Consider the following 16,118-nt stretch of genomic DNA (forward strand, 5'->3'; position numbering starts at 1 on the left):
AGACCACAAGCCTCTCACTCGAAATGGCTGCTCTTGACCGCCTGTCCTGGGCACAGCCAAACAAAACAATGTCAAATGGGCCGCAATTACTGCCATTTCTAAACTAACAAGACAGAACAAACCAAACCAAAACTGTCAGTGAATAATTTATTTTTACTTCTTAACGGCAATTAAAAGGGTAAATGATTTATCATTAACATCCTTAGTATTATATTTGTCATATTAGCATACATGTTTGCTAGATATATTCACTCAGAAAATATTAATTCAATGTATTGTGTCCCCCCCCCCCGCCCCCACCCCCACCTGGCAGTGGAATGTAATAGGAGCCAAGAGTGAGAGATAAAGCTTTGTTATAATAATCTATCTGTGGCTGGGAATCGCACACAAACTGTCAAGATAGGGCCGTATAAAGATTGTAGATGGCATAAATCTGGTACCTTAAGTCGAAAATTCAAGTGAAGGAGATCTTGAGATTATAATACAACAGAAATGTCCTTAAAAACATGTGCGACTTGCTTATTAGATGCCCACAATGTAAAGACACTTGGCTGGCGCTGTGCTTATAAATAAATAAACCTTGAGTAAAAAAAAAAAAAAAAAGAAGAGACATCTTATTCTGAAACCAAACTGTTGCACGTTTACAATTCGATGTTCGCAGCAGAAAAAGAACCCCTGGGGTACGAAAGCCGTTTATGAAAATGTTGAGATCCATTTCAGATTGTAATAGCAGGGGAAGGCGGCTGCAGATGGGGGACAGTAATCATACTGGCTACGTCAACTGACTTGTTGCACTTTCACCTCCTCCAAATGAGATCCCTTTGAGAGCCCTGTGTGGGTGTGGATGTGGTTGTGTGTGTGGGGTTGTTGGCGTGTTTGTGTGGGGAGGGGTTGTGGGGTTGTGTGTGTGTGTGCGTGCGTGCGTGCGTGCGTGCGTCCGTGCGTGCGTGCGTGCGTTCGTGCGTGCGTGCGTGCGTGCGTCAAACAATCTCCATCAGAAGCACGGATCATGTCATGCCCTTCAGTTCCGGATTTGCGTTCGTGAGCAAAAGTTCAAATGCTTAAAGAATGAAAACAATCTTGAATTAAAAACTAATTCCATTATTCGGTGACAACAGAAGGAGAAGATAATCAAGAAATGTTTTTTTGTTTGTCTTTGATCATAGTCTATGGAGTCAGCATTTTATCACATCTCTGTACAAACAACTCATCCCTTGGAGGGAGAATTACAAAAAAGAACACCAACCCTGTATCCCGGATCACTGAGAGCCAAATTAACTTTGAGTGTGTGGAGCTGCAGGACGCTTTGGCTTAGAGTTTATTCTGCGTTCTGTCTCCAATAACAATGCGATCTTAGTGGGCTTAGGTACAGAGCATTTATAAGTTCACCTTTACACATCCCTGTGCTAGCCAGTGATGGTCTGCCTAACGAACGGATTGATGCTGGATTTCTGCTTTAAAAGAGTTACTACATCAAAAGGCAAACTACCATCCCTGCATGGACATCATCAGACACAATTGTGGTTTCAGTTTGGGGGCGAATCACGGGACGATCAAATCAGGTGATGTCAGTTGTGATAGCTTGCACTTCATCAGATATGATTCTATCCCCCGAGATCGATTTTACTGTTGTCTGATCTTCAGTGAGTGCCATTATGTGACTCAATGAACTTTTCACCGAAATTGTATGGTTTTTTTGCAACCAAGAAGTTAGTTCTTTAATCTCTCTGAGCCCTTCCACCCTAGAGCTCCCAAACACCAAATCAAACAGAATATATAGTTATAAATATAAACTTTGTAACCCCCCTCTGCATGCTGTGGCTTAATGAATGATGAAACGTTACCGGAAATCTTAAAATGACACAACCGTATAATCTTAAACTTAAAAATATGTGATGTTTTTCCATGGCTTTTCTGCGGATATTACCTTTCTGCTTCCAAGCAGCAGTTGAAAACCAACTAACCTCATATGAGGAGGACCCTCTTTCAAACAAGATTTCCAACTTTCACATAGAAGGCAAGGCACCATCCAAATAATTTAAACTCAGTAGGGATTTGTGATGGAAGTTTCTATGCTTTATTCTTATTTTTGCATTTGCCTTCCATCTATCGGGCCAGAATCCCACGTCAACCACATTCCCTATCTAAATCTAACATAGAAAATGTATAGGTTGGACCTTTAGTGATGCCTTCTCAGTGGCATCCAATGGACTAATCAGAATATATAATTTTATATTTGCTGAATCCCTTTATGTTTCCATGGCAGCACTTGTTTACAGACATATCTCAACCACATTGGAAGAGATGATTACGTGCACTAATTACTCTTCGAATGCACACGCAAACACAGCATGTGCACAGGAACTCTTGCCCTCTGGCAATTATATGCTAGTTATGCAAATGTTGCCCCTCCCCCGCTGACCTAATCCAGCCAATGGTGACTCGGTCCTCAGGGCATCAGCGAATCGAGTGTAAAAACAGAACTGATTGCTGGCAACTATGAAATTACACAGGCTTGGCAGGTACATCAGAAGGCAGGCACACACACACACACACACACACACACACACACACACACACACACACACACACACACACACACACACACACACACACACACACACACACACACACACACACACACACACACACACGTTTTCCATTGGAATTCAAAATATGCAGAGATTTACAGACATACAGGGACTTCAGGGGTACAGGATATGCTGTCTTTTCCCCACTGTTAGGCTGCCCATGGTTTCTGGGATTAAGCAATACCTTGCCAGCTGTTTAGATCTGCTCTTGGGTAAGCTCCGTAACAGCTAGCTGCTGTACAAGTCCCAGACTGCCAACTTAGAAGAGCTATGATCCTACACCTATAGCCTAGATTGCGTATGCATGTAGCTAGAGGCTGGTTATTTTTCAGCTTGGTGTTTCATACATGGTCCATGTACAAGTGATATGGGAAGCCTGCCTCTGTAACAAACGGCGCTCTCTGACCTCTGTCTATCAGGACAAGGTCAGTGTCGGAGTGCTGTTTTAAACCACCATCGCCATTACTCACACACACACACACAATCTAGCATACTAAGACACTGGCGTGTCCACCACATGATTCTTGGTACATTGTTAGGGTTTATCTGTGTACACAGTAATACAGAAGAGCAAATAAAGGATTTGCACTGAAAGCTTTTTTTCACTTTCGCAAATCCTCTTATGAACACTTGCTTTCAAGTCGTGTCATTGATTGCTCCATGGTGTTCTATTCACACGGGCCTGTCCTGCTATATCAGCTTACTACCAAGTTTCATCAGTTGAACTATTTGCCTAAAAATGGTCGAGTATTTAGGCAAAAATGTATGCATTTTAAAATGCAATGTAATTTAAATGTGTTGAATAAAAAACATTTTGCCGACCGTTAAAATTGCAAAAAAAACGAGAGGGCTCAGTAAAGCAATAAGAAAATGTATATTATTCCTTTAGAGTTCAGAGATCATTTTCTTTTCAATTAATTCAACAGTCAACTAATTGTCTATTCCTCATTTACTAATAGCGTTGTGATGTTACCTAAGATATCCATTTAAACAAGGGTTAGTGTTGACTAACTAACAGGAACTGAGCAATAATCATCAAGTGATATATCCATCAATTTAGAAGCTGCGTTGAATTTGAGTGCACTAGTCCATGAGCACTTAATTAGAATGAACGCCAGCCTCCCTACTTGTACTAATGCAGATCTGTATATATATATTCATATTCACTCACATTTCCTACTCTAATAATATCCTCTACCTTTCTCTCTCATGAGCAAGGCATGCATGTATCAAACCATGAGATGCAAGTCAGCCAGTGAAGCGGGAAAACTACTCTAGGGACGAGCACATTGGCGCTTGAACTTCCGCCCGACGATAACGGGAGCAATGAAGGAGGCTTGGGTGCATCCGCGCCGGTGTACAACCCCTCCTCTGCATTCTTCGAGGAACCCTTTGCCTGATGAATAAATGAAATGGCTGACATTGATAAATAAATGGAAACCTAAATAAATCATCTGATCTTGAACAATTCTCTGTGGTTAAAAATAATACATTATTTAACTGGTAATATGCAGACGTGCCGGGAAATAATACAAGGCACTTTGCCTTTGTATTGAATCCCCATGTTTCACTGTTCACTTCCTCGAGATTAAGGACAGCTCAATTATATGAAAGTAGGAATACGGGTTAAAAAAGGTGCAAAGATATAAAGAAGAAAAGGAGGAAATTCTCTTGTACATTCGCAGCAGTATTTCTGAAATGATTTCATAATGCTCGGCAACTTTGCCTCTATTTTTTCCAAAAAGGTTTAGCATGACCATAACAACATCATTATAAAAATATTACTCAAAACTATTTTGGGATGGTCGCACGGTCCAGCATCTAAATGTGAATGAACTAGGTGGAACAGTGCACACAATGGTCTGTTTTGTTCAGCAGTGATCGTTTTTTGATAGGTCAACAAGTGTGTAATGTAGCCTATCTCGGACATCACAATGGGTAGGGTACGGTTTCTATGAACATGTAAACCACTTCACTTGAGAAGCAGACGCCGGCGGTATTGACGCCCACACTGCTATTGTGTAGCGCCGTGCGGCCACTGATAATGTCTTTGAAAATGGGATAATAACGTGATGTTTTTATTAGATATCAAGCACTGGCAGACAGTACAAAACATTGGACTGTCTAGGATTAGCAATGTATGGTCTGCAGGAACAGATATTGAGGAATAGACAACTCACAATAAAATAATAGTCTTACCACAAGCTTGTTTCGAAATTTAAGATTGACGGATAACATCTGCCGATATTACATCTTAAAATGGGTGCAAGACGTAATATGTCAACGGCTTACTGAGGTAAGCCGTTGACATTTGGTACAAGTTTCTCACGCCAATTGCACTACATACACCAGGGGCCGTATTCACAAAGGATCTTAGGGCTAAAAGTAGGTCCTAACTGGCGAATTTAGGAGTAACTCCTAAAAATAATGGGCGTGTCACTCTTAAATTTAGGACTCCTAACTTTTTTCAAGAGCAATTCACAAAGTATTTTAGGACTAACTCACAATAAAATAATAGTCTTACCACAAGCTTGTTTCGAAATTTAAGATTGACGGATAACATCTGCCGATATTACATCTTAAAATGGGTGCAAGACGTAATATGTCAACGGCTTACTGAGGTAAGCCGTTGACATTTGGTACAAGTTTCTCACGCCAATTGCACTACATACACTAGGGGCCGTATTCACAAAGGATCTTAGGGCTAAAAGTAGGTCCTAACTGGCGAATTTAGGAGTAACTCCTAAAAATAATGGGCGTGTCACTCTTAAATTTAGGACTCCTAACTTTTTTCAAGAGCAATTCACAAAGTATTTTAGGACTAAAAGTAGCACCTAAGTCTAGGAGAGCTTAAAAGTCCTCAAGAGGACTCCTAACTCGAGACCTATTCACAAAGAATCTTAAAATGCCTGCGAGACGAAATGTTAGGGTATTCAACTTATTGTGGAGTTAATGCGCGATGCAATAACATCCCCGACTAACAGGAATAATCCGATTAGTCCCGAAATAAAATGTTATAAAAAATATAAGTTATGAAAAAATATATATAACTTACAAAAAATAAAAATAATTGCGCCATCAAAAGACGAGGACGTGTTCGTCAATAGGAAGAAAGTGCATTCCATCAACACGCAGGTTGTTTTTGATGCAAATTTTAACAAAGCCTACTGGATGTTGTTGCAAAGTTGCCTGGATCTTCAGCTACCCATGATTCGCGCATTTTAATGGTGAGCGGTCTGAGGCAGCTTTTTGAGATGTACCAGTTGGGTGTCACTTGCTGGGTGACAGTGACTATCCATGCAAGACGTGGCTCTAGACACCCTACCTCAATCCACAACCGGGAGCACAGTTAAAGTGTAACATGTAAGTGATTACGCAGATTACGCTTAGTCCTATGCGTAAAACACATCGTATTGGCTCTTTGCGAGCACACAAACATACACGAAATGTTGTGGAGAGAGGAATTGGGCAGATGAAACGTCGGTTTCATGTCCTCCACGGCGAAATACGCCTCACCCCAGAGAGGGCAAGCACAGTATTCACTGTATGTGCCATTCTACACAACCTCTGCCAGCGGAGGAACATTCCACAGCCAGACGATGATGATGATGATGATGATGATGATGATGATGATGATGATAGCGATCAACATTACAAGGAATTTGGCCGTGTGGAACCGAGTGGACAGGCATTTAGGGATCACTTTGAAAACACATTTTAGGTAAACACCTTGGCACAAATCAGTCAACACTTGGGTAGTTCGTAACATTTATTTTCTTTTAGATTTTACCTATTTTTATTGTTTGCTTTCTCTCTCTCTTGAACGTGCAGGCTACAACGTCATTATCGTGGTCTGCACAAAATTGCCATCATGCGTGTATTCTGCTAACTGCACTATAACTACTTAATAGGAATTCATTTCTAGCCTAGGCTATTTCCTTGTTTTTCGGTGATTCAGTGGGCTCGTCTGAACAACCAATCATCTAAACTCGTGCACGAGAATTGACGTAATCCATAGCAACGGCGCGTCACTCTTAGTTCACTCTTTGTGATTTATCCTTGTAAGAGTAGGTCTCAGCGGCTTTGTGAATAACTTTTAAGAAAAAACTCCTACGTAAAATGTTTTAGCGCGAGTTAGGAGCACTCCTAGCGGTAAGATAAAATGCTTTGTGAATACGGCCCCAGATCAGAAATGTGTATGGATAAACAAACAATTCAAAAGTCTTGTGCCTCCATTTAGATTCTAATTATATGCAAATCATTGAATGTGCATTGGCCTTTAATCAATTATAATGACCTTATTCTTTACTGTGTTGGTAGGACTGGTGAATGCCCGTTAAGGTTGGCTGTAGGCTACAACTAAACAACAGGGTTTACAGGGTTTTGAGCACACTTGAACGCTGCCCAATATGGCTGTGCATGAGGAGATCATATCTGTGTATAACTGGCAGCACGCGTCACCTGAACAAGTTGTGGCCTGATCAACCATGGCTTGGTTGGTCTGATGTGTGCCCAAAATGCCCAGTGATCCCGGGCTCCAATTACAGAAAATGTGTTCAGCAGATGTATCACAATGTGAAATCAATTCTTATCAAAGTCTTCATGAATATGCTCTATTATTTGTATTATTAGTCCTTCATTTATCCAGGTGGAAAACCATTAAGATTAAAAAATCTCTCCGCTGAAAGGGTGACCTGGCCATTATGTGTCCTCCTGTCAAGCATTTGGTTTTCCAATTAATTTTCTATGAAATCTTATTGGTCATACCTTCTTTGGCTGCACCCAGTGGAGAATCTGAATTTTCCAAGCAGCCTATTATGATTGACCCTGGCCCTTACCCACAACAAGTTGAACCTTGCGTTAAGTTAAGTAAGCAGTAAGTGTGTGTCTAATTTTGCATTCTTACCCTTGTCTCCAGATCTACTGAAAAATGTATCCAAAGCATAACCCAACAAGGTAACAATTTACCCCTCCGCCCACTGGAGTACATTCCACCTAGCATCAGACACGTTCCAAGATGCAGTGCAAGGCTGGTCTAAATTTGGACAGTAAAACTGCCACATTCTCTCCTTTTTTGTATTCTCTACCTGTGGCCGATCCTTAGTCATCGCCGTTGCAATAGCTGCAGGACTTTCTGTACAAATACAGTAGTGAAGCTGGGATAACAACAGCGTAAATGTCGTTTCTGGTGTGGTCCCGAGGCTTCGTTAACACTTTCTGGAATGTCACAATCACAGGCATTTCTCAGGTGTAACCTCCAATATTGACCTTGAGAGACATTGACGACATTTGAGCAACAATAATAATTTACTAGTTTTACCTCATAATTATACATTGTGTAATGAAGTGTGCAATCCATTGCATATACATGCTTTGACTGTTATTTTTTGTTCAAATTTCCTTGACACTCATACCCTTGAAGATTTCTCGGGTATTTCTCTTGTGGACATAACTCTGAAGATTACTTGGGCATCCCCTGACTGCATGAGTGAGGAATGTGCCTTATCTCCACATTACTCAGATGCTGAAAAGCCTTGCCCTATGCTGTCAGAATTCCACTGCCACATGTTATGTACTCTCTGCAAGGGTTTGAGATGGCAGAAATCACTTATTGGTTTTAGATGCTATATGTGGAAGGCTGTGCAGTCTTTCAACAACAACACAGATCATCTGTAATGGTGAAACGGAATGAGGTTTATTTTGCGTGTGTTCTACAGCTTGCGCCTTTGCCCCTCTTCTTGTACCACTGACCTTTGACCTGTCTGTACTGTCATTAGCCTGAGCCCTCGGATTGTCAGTGCTGCTCCTTGGGCTAAGATATCTAGCAAATTGTGCATCCATGGGTCATTGCGTCTTCTGTATTTCTCAGTAATTTGTCTGAGTTTCTTATAATTAGATAGCAGTTTTCTAAAGAAGTCACTGCCTTCATGTGGATGTCATAGCCAATTACGGTTTCCTTTTTCTTTCATGGAATTCATTGTTTTATGGAAACAGTTCTTAGGATATTCAAGTTTAATTATAATAATAAAAAAAAAATCCTTCCAGCACTTTTCAGGGCACTCAATATTGCTTTAAATAGAGTGTGTGTGTGTGTGTGTGTGTGTGTGTGTGTGTGTGTGTGTGTGTGTGTGTGTGTGTGTGTGTGTGTGTGTGTGTGTGTGTGTGTGTGTGTGTGATACACTAACACACCACCCCATCCATTACCAATGTGCGGCGCCCAACTAGGCGATGCACTGCGGCTATCTTTCAACCAGAACGCTCATCTGACACCGGCTATCACAGTGGGGAGGTGAGGGATGATATAATATCCGATTCAAATCGGGGAGTAATGAGGCTGCGTTGGACAGGATACCAGATGAGCAATCATCTTATTTGAATGACATGTCGTTGAAACAAGTCAAGTCATTCGGAGTAGACAAGTTTAAGTTGCTGCTTGTCAGAATGTGTACTTCATGCAACAAACCTGGGTACCCCAGAATGGCCCAACCTGATGAGAAAGATAATGCATCAAAACTTGTGAAATTCAACATGACTGCAAGAAAATCTTGTTTGTCCTATCTAATGGCACTTGGGGAGAGACTTCACCTTGAAAGGTCATTACACTCTGTTCCATACTTGCGAACCATCATGATTTTCCCCGGAGAGTCACTGTCTTCTCCCAATAGTTACCAGGAGACTGAATTCTTCGGCAGTTCTCCTGAATTCGGAGAAAATACGTATTTGTATGGTTTATAGGATTGTCTGTTATAGTAAAATTTGAAGTAACTATTTCATCATAATGAAACACATAAAGAAAAAAGCTACTGTATGTAAATGGCTTTTTGTGGATATTTAAAATATATATTTGGTAATAAAAAAAAAATCTAACAGATTTGCTATCGGCTTCTTTATGATACACAGTAACCATTTTACAAGTCTCAAAAATCGAGGAAAGGGACCCCTGGTGGTTTCGGAAAAAATTGCTAACTTTGAGGGCTCAAGGTTGGCAAGTGTGCAACTAACCCGAAATTGAAAATTGGCCTTATCAGTTATGTAGATACACTTCGACAAACACATTTAATCTAGTATTATCTGATATCTTATCAACATTTCCTCATTATTCTCCAACTCATGGTATTAATTAACATATTAACCAGGTTGAGAACTATTTTATTAAAAATTGTCTGCTTAAAATGGTCAATAAAAAGTAAAAGTGATTTTTGAATACCCAACTGATAAAGAACACAATAGATAGCAAATAAAATAAAAGGCTAATTTAAAGCTTACTTCCCCAAGCCTGACAGTGACTCCATTGTAACTGCAACTGCCCGCAACGACACCAGACCTCTATCCAATAATGCACATTGGGATGAGGTGAATGGGCGGTTTGAAGACTCCCAATGGGGGCACATAGCCACATACGCATCGACAATAAATATGCGCAGACTCTATTGACGATGCCTTCTAGTAAGCCTGGCATTATGTCCATTAGGAGTGAATTCATCATCCGTGGCATACTGGTTAAGGAGTCGGACTGGTTACCGGAGGGTGGCCAGTTCGAGTCCCGAGCCTCCACGGATGAGGTGCCCTTCAGCAAGGCACCCGAACCCCCCCCCCTACCTGCTCCCCGGGCAGCCCACTGCTCCGGGAGTGCCGGCGTGCCCCCATGTGTGTGCCCCGTGTGTGTGGACCTCTGTGTGTGTTCACCGGCTCCCCGGATGGGTCAAAAGCAGAGAAGAATTTCCCCCTAAAAAGGGATCAATAAAGGATAACTTAACTTAACTTATTCAGAACCTTAACTTCCATGACAAATAGTAATCAAAATGAAAATACTACTCCTGTTAATGAACACAAGGTAAACCAAGGTGACATTACATTTTATTAATTAAACATAGAAATTTTTAATGCAAATGGTCACTGTAACCAATTCCAAGCTCAAACGATAACTCCATGTAAAACAGTATTCCATGTGGAGTCAGTCGGGTATTAGACGGCAAATAGAAAATACCTACAGGGAATTCTTTCGGTAAACAAACTCAATCACTTTCAGAGGCATCTCTGTAACAGGTGAGCATGGGATTAAGATTTTCTGATTAGGGACTCACAATGAGATGCTCTCATAACGCCTCGGTACACACCAACGAAATCAAGCCTCATTCCCTAGAAGATGTTGTGACAGAAGAACTGCCATATAGCAACAGCGTTACAAGCAAGAATAAAATCACAAGTCACGTAACAAGATATAAATATCGCCTGACCTTCTAGCTAGATATATATATAATGCTACCTGAAACCCATTACAGTAAATAGACAACATTTCTTGCACACTCCATTGGAAGGCCGTCAACCACTTGGCCCTCCTCAACCTAAAGCGATAATGGAACTATGGATGGCAGGTGAGTCGGTCAAACCCCTGCATTTTAGCTGCCGTCTCTACTGACAAGCCTGTTGCATTTCTATTTGGCAAGTTGCATATTCAAGATGCGGTTCCATCTTTCAATCATTTTCAAAAATTCCAGTTTAATCGTCTTTTGAAGAAATAAGTTAGTTCTTCAAACATTAGGAGCTGCAGTCAGTTACACAAAGGGTTTTATTGAGAAAGCATATCTACTGCAACAGAAACTTTGAAAAGTAAAACTACAAATAATCGTCAGTACTCCTTTCTTTCTTCATTTATTATTCGTAACATATGACAGGCATCGTCCTGAATTTATTAAAGCAGGTTACAGGCACAGAAAGCTATAAAGCCCTATTTAAGGTAAAGGAAAACATATTCAGCTTCCAATTGGGGGCTATGAGCACACGTGCACACTCACGCACGCGCGTGGGGTGGGGGGGGACGAATCTCGGTCCAACCAATTACTTCAACCTGCTGCGTTTGCGGAGTAGGGGTGGTCAGGCTGGGGCTGCTCAGGGTTAATGCTGGTATTCTGTAATGACGCTGTCAGTACAAATGAAATTGGCAGGGAAAAGTCATTTCATGCAGTGACAGGGTGACAAGTATCTGCATGCACAGAACCGGACCCTACAATAAAAAAATTGTAATTGGTCCAAATTTGCTCTCTGAAATGTCCATTTGTCAAAATCCCCGCCATTATGATTTTTGTATTTATTTAAATACTGGAATACAAAAGGATCTCCTTCCTTCTGCGACTGGACCTATACCTGATGCTAGTCTCTGTGCATTCCTAGAACAGATGGACAGCAATAATAGATATTCTCTGGGCCAATCAAAGATCACTGTAGGTTGACAGGCGCACGGAAAAGGCAAGCGGGTAGCAAGACGGCCCTGTCACGGCTGCCCCTGACCTCAGTTCACAGGCAGCGAATGAATTATGCAGTAACGCCTGGCATCACGAATATTCATGAGACGTTACACTTCAAAGCCATCAGAAAATGTATATTGAAAATTATAGACGCATCAAACGGTCTATATGGCACCAGACAATGCTGCGTTAGAAAAGAATGCATGACATGCATAGTGCAAAAAAAAAAAAATGTAAAGGAGAAATGAAAAAAAAGAATAGGAGGCCTGGACTCGATGATCTGGTATAATGGCTATCAAGGTCAGAGTGGGAAGTGATATTGAAATTTTCTACATGGGTTGCGCAAGAAACCCCAGGGAAGAAAGCCTGGTTCTGTGAAATCCATAGGTTTTCATCCATCTCAGTTTTGCTTCCTGACAGGCTTATTAAACCCAACGGTCACATGTATTGAGTTGGCCTCCCTCCGACATCGACTGTAACGCAAATCACCTGCTAAGCTGTTAATTTGAAAAGGGGCGTTCTGTTTTCTTTCTTTTACCCACTTACGATTGTGATGTTTGATTGACTCGCCTGTATGACTAGCTCCTGAATTAGGCAGAAAAAGAAGTACAGTAGCATAAGCAAGAGGAGGAGTAAAAAGTGGGTATAGCTTCAATAATTCACGTGTCCAAGAATGGAAACCTAGGTGAGGAAAAACCGTACCACTTAATCATCTTGAATGTTCAATGTGGGATTGTGTGCAAGTCACTGTACATGTCTGTAAAATAGCAACAACACATTTTAATGGCAATGTTTAATGCATCTTAATAGGCTCCATATCACTGCACTGCATTGTACTTAAAAAAGCAGAAACAAACTTAATGTTCTGCATGACCATCTGTGCAATTAATGTCACGATTTGAAAGGAGATAACCATGAAGAAATTCTTCTGAATTTTCATGCTTCAATATCATTGTTTCAATCTCTCCTCCTGGTCTAACCTAGATGACGTGACAATCCCCTTGTCTTTTTGAAGAATTTGTTCAAGAGTGTCAAAGACATGGTCGTTAAACAGTATATGGAGCCACATGATCAAGAGGCTGGTTGGATACAATGGTGTCTGTCTTATTTGTAATGAACTGCTCTCACTCATAATCAAACCACTTCTCAGGAGGAAGGACAAAGGAAGTATGCTGTGGTAATATAGTCATTGAATGAAAATGATGATGGAAACAATAGGCCAAATATTGAAAAACCCATGTAAATGCCAAGTACTATAATCCCCTGGGGGAGTTTAGTCTGTTTTTTGGCAGGCCTATACTATAGCATGTGCAGTAGTCGTGCATGGCACATAACACAGGTCTGCCAAGATGCTTTGGCACTTTCTCAATAACCTACATCAAGAAATGCAGACTTATGTTTGTATTGAACCAAGCATTTGAAATGAGAAGATGTCAATGTCATTTAATCAACGGAATAGCAGTAAGCGCTAAGGAAACATGATACTGAATGTGGTAAAGACAGTATTCATTGTCTAGATTTCAGAGATACCCATGAATATGTATATCACAAAATGTGAATGTAACTCAAAGTGAAGTACCTAGGCCAATGACCAATATGGCAAAGGATGCAAAAGCCGTAAATATATTTGATCACCAACACTCTAGCATTGTATCTTCTTGGAGGGTTGTTGTAGACCGACAAGTTATATTTTCTGTTTAGTTGATGTATACAAGTTTCAATTCTAATCTGACAGAATTACTACATTAGGTAGGTATACATTTTGTACAAACTCTAATATGGCTATCTGTTCAGACATTAAACATCTTATCTTAACATGACCCTTTATGGGAAGCAAGAAATAGCACCATTTGGACTGGGTCACAAATTAATACTCTTAATACACTTGTATGGACGATGAGTGCTGCATTTAATTAATAATAAATATTCCTGTACCCCTTCAACCAATCCTTTTTTTCATTCCCAATAAGCAAGTAAGTGGCGTGACTTCCAATTCGGGATATTGTTGGAGTTATTTGAAGGATAATAGTTTTCAGGACAATGCAGTCTATCGTTATTCATTTATGTCAGACTCAAGGATATTATGTAACAATATTCTTGCCAAAAAAGAGAGTGAGCAAACATACAAGTATAACAGCTGTGTGTGTGTGTGTGTGTGTGTGTGTGTGTGTGTGTGTGTGTGTGTGTGTGTGTGTGTGTGTGTGTGTGTGTGTGTGTGTGTCTGATTGACTGAGTGACTCACGCTACTGACTGACTGAGTGAGATGTCCATGGGGTGAGCGCTTCCGTTGCAAATCATCTTCACTCACCTTCACATACGCCAACTTCATGTTGAGTGATCCCGTCTCCGTTCTCTGGTGGTCGTATCACGCATCTGAGCCCACGATCACAGGTACCGTGCAGTCCAAACACGCCCCCGCACGATTCGTTTCGTTGCCTGGCGCAAACGCGGCAGCAGCCGCAAATCCCCGGCACCACCGAGCCCTTGCAAGCGCCAACCGGCAACTCCTCGCACTTTGACTGATCGCACGGCAGACACAGTAAAGCCTGTGTGACGGTCGAAGCAAAAATGAACCAGCAAACTACAAAAAGAGGCGCAAAGTAGGTCGTCCGAGATGGTAAGACCGACATGAGGGTAGCAGACCACGGCATGATGATTGGCAAACTTCAAATCAAGCGTGAGAAACTAGATCTACTATGATCCAAAACGATGATCAACAAATTCAGTACCATCCAAAAGTAAAGCACAAAAACGGTTTTCAAACTTTGGGTGCAGACCCAGTATGGGTCGAACGGTTGTTCCCAGTGGAGACCCACATCTCACCAGTTCTGTTTGAACAATAGTCTGTGTCTTGACTCCGTATCCCAGGTTGAAGGCCCGGTGGAAGCAGTTCGGGGCCTTGATGAGGAAACTTCCGTTTTATTATTCACCGTAAACCGTTCAAGTTTTGCTCTGTTATTGCGTAAGAAGAACGCAAAAGGGATGCTTTATAGTTCCAGTCACTTCAATAGTCGAGGAAGTCCTCGTAGAGCATACAACAGTTTCAGTCCTGTTGTCGAGTAGTAGCGCCGATCGAATAGTACAAGTAACCTCAACAATCTGGAATGATGGTTATTGTATAATACTCATTCTCAGCACAAAAGTAAGCGATTCTATGAAATAGGCTGAAATAGACTTAAGATTGAAGTCTGGTCGAGGTGTGACGTTAGCGTATAGAGTTGGATATGAGTCTGTAAACCACATGCGTGATGGCCAAAAAAAACAACAACAGACTTTTTCCAACACAACTATATTAGACAGTTATAACGTAGTATACTAACGAGACTGATCAGTTCAACTCCTGTGAGACATCACCAAAAATGTTCACTTGACAACTGGCATATTTAAGATCTTAACAGTCCAAATGAATGTTTGGCAAACTGACAGACAACGCTTGTTGTTCAATCAGAACCTTACCGCGACAAAAAAAGTCTCAGACACGACTCGAATAACTCGTGTTTTCAACTATCCGAACTGAACGTCCTCTGTCCCTTGGGTCTCTCCCGTCCTCTCCGTAGGGGTGAAGGGGGGAGTGTTGTGCAGAACGCACCGCGGTCTCTCCCGTCCTCTCCGTGGGGGTTTGTGCAGAACGCACACAACGGAAACTTTCCTCCCCGGTGGAACGTTACTTGTCCGCGAGGCTCAACCCTCCTCCCGACTCACGCAGCAGCAGCAGCAGCAGCAGCCAGCAGCAAGAGCGGGTGGAATGTTGGTCTGCCTTCCAAGTCCACTGATTTGTTCCAACGACAAGCAGAAACCCCGCATTCATACGCAATTACCGAACACAAAAAAAACACTCTTCCCGCCAGTGGACGTCTAGAAACTCTGGTGGAACGCCAACGTTTTAAGGTTTTGCTGCGTCTTGCTTTTCAATATCCTTAACGAATGTCACTTTTTTTTCTTCCGCAAAACGTTTCCTGTTCATGGACTTTCCTTCCTGCGTGTTTACCGTAACAGCCCCAGCGCGCACTGCCCGCTCTCGGCTACACAGCCACCGAGCACGAGCCGTGACCTCATAACGGGACCACGCCCACCACCGAGAAGACCCTTCGTTCCCATTGGACAGCGGCGGAATGCGGCTGAGGGCGCAGGTGTGGAATGTTGGGAGAGGGAGCGAAAGAGAGCGAGAGAGGCATACTGACAGGGATTGAGAGATTGAGGAAGACACACATTGAAACCGTTATGGACGACATCCATGCTCTTCTTAAAGTCACATTTTCTGCAATGCCTCTTTCTCTACCTC

At 41.7% G+C, this 16,118-nt stretch overlaps 1 protein-coding gene across 1 annotated transcript in view; it reads right to left on the minus strand.

The window, feature by feature from the left end:
• The window catches only part of crim1 (cysteine rich transmembrane BMP regulator 1 (chordin-like)), a 90,693-nt gene extending 74,824 nt beyond the window's left edge, over positions 1-15,869 (minus strand). The window contains exon 1 of the mRNA XM_030357131.1: positions 14,145-15,869. Within this exon, the coding sequence (XP_030212991.1) occupies positions 14,145-14,487 (343 nt within the window). The 5' untranslated portion in view covers positions 14,488-15,869. The remainder of the gene's footprint in view (positions 1-14,144) is intronic.
• Positions 15,870-16,118: the final 249 nt, after the last annotated feature.

The sequence above is a fragment of the Gadus morhua genome, chromosome 5, assembly GCF_902167405.1.
Source record: "Gadus morhua chromosome 5, gadMor3.0, whole genome shotgun sequence".
Classification (NCBI taxonomy): domain Eukaryota; kingdom Metazoa; phylum Chordata; class Actinopteri; order Gadiformes; family Gadidae; genus Gadus; species Gadus morhua.